The 6,000-nt window shown below is 48.0% G+C and overlaps 1 protein-coding gene across 1 annotated transcript in view; it reads left to right on the top strand.

The window, feature by feature from the left end:
* DRC1 (dynein regulatory complex subunit 1) overlaps positions 1-6,000 on the top strand; it is a 57,093-nt gene that overhangs the window by 47,611 nt on the left and 3,482 nt on the right. Inside the window, exons 11-13 of the mRNA XM_011950261.1 lie at positions 1,038-1,150; positions 2,366-2,455; positions 2,974-3,063. Coding sequence (XP_011805651.1) covers positions 1,038-1,150; positions 2,366-2,455; positions 2,974-3,063 — 293 coding nt within the window. The remainder of the gene's footprint in view (positions 1-1,037; positions 1,151-2,365; positions 2,456-2,973; positions 3,064-6,000) is intronic.

The raw sequence follows: 6,000 nt of genomic DNA, 5'->3' as shown, positions 1-6,000 counted from the left end.
AGACAGAGTCTTGCTCCATCTCCCAGGCAATCTTGGCTCACTGCAACCTCCACTTCCTGGGTTCAAGCGATTCTCCTCTCAGCCTCCTGAGTAGCTGGGATTACCGGCATACGCCACCATGCCCAGCTAATTTTTGTATTTTTAGTAGAGACAGGGTTTTGCCATGTTGGCCAGGCTGGTCTTGAACTCCTGACCTCAAGTGATCCACCTGCCTCGACCTCCCAAAGTGCTGGGATTACAGGTGTGAGCCACCGTGCCTGGCCTAAAAATTTAATTTTAATTAAGAAAATTTTTGACTCTTGCTGTCAGCTGTCAGTTCTTGCTGTTAATATTTCTCTGGGCCAGGTGCTGTGGCGCACTTGAGCTCAGGAGCTGGAGACCAGCCTGGCCAACGTGACAAAACCCCATCTCTACTAAAAACACAAAAATTAGCTGGTGTCACAGCGGGCATCTGTAATCCCAGCTACTCGGGAGGCTGAGGCAGGAGAATCGCTTGAACCTGGGAGGCGGAGGTTGCAGTGAGCCGAGATCGCACCGCTGCATTCCAGCCTGGGCGACAAAGCAAGTCTCCGTCTCAAAAAAAAAAATTATCTGTGAATGTGCACAGCCACCCGTCCCTGCTTTGAGTTGGCTGCTTCTATCTAATCTGTCGCAGGTTTAGAAACCATATAACCACTTGCTAGATCATCTCTGAAATAAGAATAAATGGTCTCACACTCTCCCTCCCGCTCCCTGGTTCATGGCTGGACTTTGAGTATGATGTTTCCAGGCAGATGCGTTTTGGAAAAGCAGGGCATTACAGGCTGGCTGGAAATGGCCGAGTTCTCCAGGTAGTCTCTGATTCCGACCCCCTAGCCCTCCTTCCCCCTACGTAATAGGCTTTTTTCATCATAAAGAGACTGTGAGAATGCCTCACAGAGGCTTTTTAAGAGGTACATTTTTTCAAGGAAAGCCATCTGACTGTTTCTCAGAGTCAGCTAGGTCCAGAAATTATCTTCTTTTTCTTTCTCTCTCTCCTCCCCCTGACCCGTCTGCAGAAGAGGAGGAGGCAGAAGAGGCCGCCTCGGAACCAGAGTCCTACCTGGACCTGCCGAAGCAAATTTCTGAAAAAACTACCAAGAGGATCCTGATGCTCCTGTGTGATGAGTCGGTAAGGCCAGGCAGGGGCTGCAGCGGAGGGACTCACGGGGGTGTGCAGCTTCTGAGGCCTCTGCTGGGCCAGTGCTAGCCTGGGGTCAGGAGTGGGCCAGTCCTCCCCTGGCCAAGCCCAGGGTTGGGGCCTGAGGAACAGAGTTGGGGTGGCCCCTGGACTTCAGGGCCAGTTCATAGAGGGCTTGCCTCTGAGCTGGCCCAGCTGGAAAATGGGTCTAACCTTGGTTGGTCAGCATGGCATAGTTCAGGCCAGCTGGAGGGCTCCTGCCAGCTTAAAATGATGCTGCTTCTGAGACAGAAGTTGCACCAGCTCACCTCCATGAACCAACTTGCTAAGTGACGTGGCCATACTGACATGGCCCTTCTCAGGGGCTGGTTTTGGGGGTTACTCTGGGTATGTTAGGATTTGGATGTCTGCATTGTATGTTAGCAAATATGATTAGACTTAGAATGAAAGCTGCATTGAGCTGGTTCAGCTGGAAGTTGGGTTTTGATCAAACATGGGCAGTGTTGGTTTGGATCTCGTGGTTCTGAAGTGGGTGTTCTTTTGGGATAGTGGGGGCAGTTGCCTTTGGCTGGCTCCTGCCACTGAGGGCAGCTGCTGCTGAAGGGGTCAGGTGGCAGGTTCTACCCTCTGAACCTGCAGCTGGACACAGAGGCCACCTCCCCGTGGAGCCCTCCCCTAGGCATCCCAGCTCAGAGCAGGCACCGTGTTCAGCTCAGAGCAGGCACCGTGTCTACTCAGCCACCCTCTCCCCTCCACCGCATGTGTGCCGTGTTTTGGTTTGGGGTGCCCACTGCCCTCTGTGCCTCCCTGTCCTGCTGCTGTGTTCTGTAGATATTTGGGGACAAGACTATGAGTGAAACAGGAGCCTGTGACTGGGTCAGCTTTGGACTGTGGTGGGGGCCTCAGGAGTTTGCCCAGTGGCTTGTGGGTGAGGTGGGTTGGTGCCCTTCTGGGTGGGAAAAGCTAAGTCTGTGGTGAGGATGGGCTTTGTCCCTGGCCTTGCTTGTCCCTGGCCTTGCTCCCTGGGGAGGGGGGTGCTCATGGGCACCCTGAGAAGGCTTTGCTGGGGCCTACTGCTGGCTCCCATCCCTGTGTGTCTGCTCCATGGCATGATCCCTGGAGTGTTACACAGGGGGCAGCTGCAGACCCTGGGACTGGCTCCTGAATCCTGTCCCCGAGAGGAGATGCCTTCTTCCTTCTCCCCAGGGGTTCCTCGTAGAGAGCAAGCTGCTGAGCCTTCTCCTGCCCCTGGAGCAGAATGAATGCTATCTGCTGAGGCTGGACGCCATCTTCTCCGTGAGTCCCACGGGGCTGGGAGGACACGGGCAGGGCTGAAGCCAGCTGTGTTCTCAGATGGCCCTGCCATTGCCTCAACCCTGGCAGTGGATGAGGGTCTCCCGGGGCTTCCCCTGCTCCGTCACATCCTTCCCTTAACCTGCTCTCCACACAACACATTGGCCTCAGACTTGCTGTCTCCCACCCCTGCCCCTTCCTCTACTAGCATCTTCCTCTCAGGTTGTAGGTTCTCCCTGACACCCACAAAGTCAGATCTGGTCTCCCTGACACCCCAAACTCAGATATGGTGCAGCCCCACTTGGCATCCTCACAGCCAGGGATCCATATGGAGCAGTTCCTGGCTCTATGAGCATTGTTCTGATGTGTGTGTCCCCAAGTTCACAGTCGCTTCCCAGTGTTGGATGAATGCCCTCCACAAGCCAAGCCTCCTGCTCTTAGGAGTTGAGCATCCGTCAGCTGCCCAAGCCCGTGGCCTCTTTGATGGGGTGTTTGAGCAACCATCCTGTTTTTTGCCCCAGGCCCTTGGAATTGAAAGTGAGGATGACTTGTATAAACTGGTGAACTTCTTCCTTAAATATCGAGCTCACCGTTTATCTTCCAGTCTCCAGGTAAGGCAAGGTGCAAAGAGAAGAAAGCATTTTATTTATTTATTTGTTTGTTTGTTTGTTTTATTATACTTTAAGTTCTGGGATACATGTGCAGAACATGCAGGTTTGTTACATAGGTATACACATGCCCTAGTGGTTTGCTGCACCCATCAACCCGCCACCTACATTAGATATTTCTCCCAATGTTATCGCTCCCCTAGCTCCCCACCCCCTGACAGGCCCCGGTGTGTGATGTTCCCCTCCCTGTGTCCATGTGTTCTCATTGTTCAACTCCCACGTATGAATGAGAACATGCGGTGTTTGGTTTTCTGATCTTGTGGTCGTTTGCTGAGAATGATGGTTTCCAGCTTCATCCATGTCCCTGCATTTTCAATTCTCCCAAAGCCCCCAGAGCACAGTACTGCCTTTGAGTAGTACTTCCGGAGAAATAGCAGTGCTTTTATGTCAGGTGTAGCTAATTTAGCATTTTCCTTATTGTTTATCAATTTGTCTCTTTGTAAAGGGAAGAATGGCTTGGGGGTGAGATGCTGTTTTTATACTGAGGCCCAAGGAATCTTTTCCCGCACCCTCCCTCACAACCAGGTCTCAGCCACTGTGACAGCAGAGCCCACCTGGTTCTGAATATTCTGATCCTTAACACTTTCCCGCAAGGCAGGGCCCATTTGTCCTACATATCTTGATTGTAATTGATTTCAGAAGGTGAATCAAATATTAACTATTTTAAAGAAATTGCCATATTAAAAGTTGTATAACGTTTTAATTTAAAAATGAAAAATGTGGGCCAGGCGCGGTGGCTCAAGCCTGTAATCCCAGCACTTTGAGAGGCCGAGGCGGGCAGATCACGAGGTCAGGAGATCGAGACCATCCTGGCTAACACGGTGAAACCCCGTTTCTACTAAAAATACAAAAAAATTAGCCGGGCATGGTGGCGGGCACCTGTGGTCCCAGCTACTCAGGACGCTGAGGCAGGAGAATGGCGTGAACCTGGGAGGCGGAGATTGCAGTGAGCTGAGATTGCACGCCACTGCACTCCGGCGTGGGCAACAGAGCGAGACTCCATCTCAAAAAAAAAAAAAAAGAAAAGAAAAGAAAAATGTGAATGAAAAATGTTTTTAGTACTGCTAGCCCAAAGCTGAGTGCCTCTAAAAAGAGTTGGCTGGGCTAGGCGCAGTGGCTCATGCCTATAGTTCCAGCTACTTGGGAGGCTTAATTTAGCCCAGGAGGTTGAGGCTGCAGTGAGCCATGATGAAGTTGAGGCTGCAGTGAGCTATGATTGCACCACTGCACTTCAGCCTGAGTGATAGAGTGTGAGACACTGTCTCTAAGGAAAAAAAAGAGAAAAAAAAGAGTTGGCAGAATGGACAAAACCACAAAGCCAAAGCCATAAAGGGAATAAAAGCTATATTTGATGCCAAAATTTAAAAACAATTCTGTGGGGCAAAAATCATCATAAGCAAAGTTAAGAGATGAATGACAAGTTGCAGAGAAATATTTTCAACTCGTATCATAGTTAAGGCCTCATTTCCCTAATATATAAAGAGCTCTCAGAAATCAATAAGAAAAAGACCAAGAACTCAAGGAACAGATAACAAATATGAATGAACAACTCCTAGAAGAGGCAATACAGGTAACTCTTAAACATATGAAAAGATAATCAGCCTTCCGTGTAATAAGAGAAATGCAAATTAAAATGCCTGAATTCCGTTTTGCCAACCTGTTATGTTGGCAAAAAAAAAAAAAAAAAAAAATCTTGATAACACAGCAAGTATAACAGTGATGACTGAGGTGTAGAAAACATGTACACTTATAAGTTCCTGGTAGGAGTACAAATTGTAACCTCCATTGAGGACAGTTTGGCAGTATCAATTACAAAACTATATACACTTTACTCTGAACTTCTTCTTCTTCTTCTTCTTCTTCTTTTTTTTTTTTTTTTTTTTTTTGCGACACAGTCTCGCTCTGTTGCCCAAGCTGGAGTGCAGTGGCATGATCTTGGCTCACTACAACCTCCATCTCCCAGGTTCAAGTCATTCTCCTGCCTCAGCCTCCCCAGTAGCTGGGATTGATTACAGGCACCTGTCACCATGCCCGGCTAATTTTTGTATTTTTAGTGGAGATGTGGTTTCACCACGTTGGCCAGCCTGGTCTCGAACTCCTGACCTCAAATGATCTGCCCATCTTGGCCTCTGAAATTCTTCTTCTAGGATTTTATTCTCTAGATATGTCTCAGTACAGTTGAAATGGTGTATTTATTGTAGCTGATTCACTGTAGCATTGTTTGAAATGGCAGAAGATTCAAAACAACCTAAATGTCCATCGTTGAGGAATCTATTTAATAATATATGGTCCATCTACACGATGGGGTACTATAAGAGTAGGAAAAAACCAAAGTTCTTTATGTATTCACATGAAAAGATATCTAACGTTTACTGGTGTGTGAAAAAGCAAACTACAGAACTCCATGTGTGGTGTAGTGTCATTGATGTCAAAACGGAAAGGAGAAGTATATATGGAAAGGTATGCACAGGTATTTATATATAGACATTACATAGACATACTGTTTCCTTGGAAGGAACCATAGGAAACTTGATAGCATTCATTTGCCCGTGGGAGGTCAATTGCATGAACGGCAAGATAGGAGAAGGAGGAAGACCTTTTAAATTTAACAATTAAAACAAAAATTTAATTTGTATTATGATTCAAAAGGAAATTTATAACATGTAGGTTTTATGAATGTCAATAAGATGAGCACCTGGGCGCCCGGATTTAGAAACAGAACCTTTCCATTGTCTTGTCACCTCCTAGTGCCTCTCCCCATCCCATCCCCCTTCTCCCCACGCTTTCTCCTGTTTCTATCCCTGTGTAAATGTCTCCCTGGGCAAGCTTTCCGTCACTTTCCGCAAACTTTTCTGGTTTTTCTTCTTCCTGCCTCTCTCT

Source organism: Colobus angolensis, unplaced genomic scaffold (genome assembly GCF_000951035.1).
Source record: "Colobus angolensis palliatus isolate OR3802 unplaced genomic scaffold, Cang.pa_1.0 Scaffold109, whole genome shotgun sequence".
NCBI classification, from domain to species: Eukaryota; Metazoa; Chordata; class Mammalia; order Primates; family Cercopithecidae; genus Colobus; species Colobus angolensis.
The sequence above is the reverse complement of the archived record's forward strand: the minus strand, read 5'-3'. Positions and strand labels throughout refer to the sequence as shown.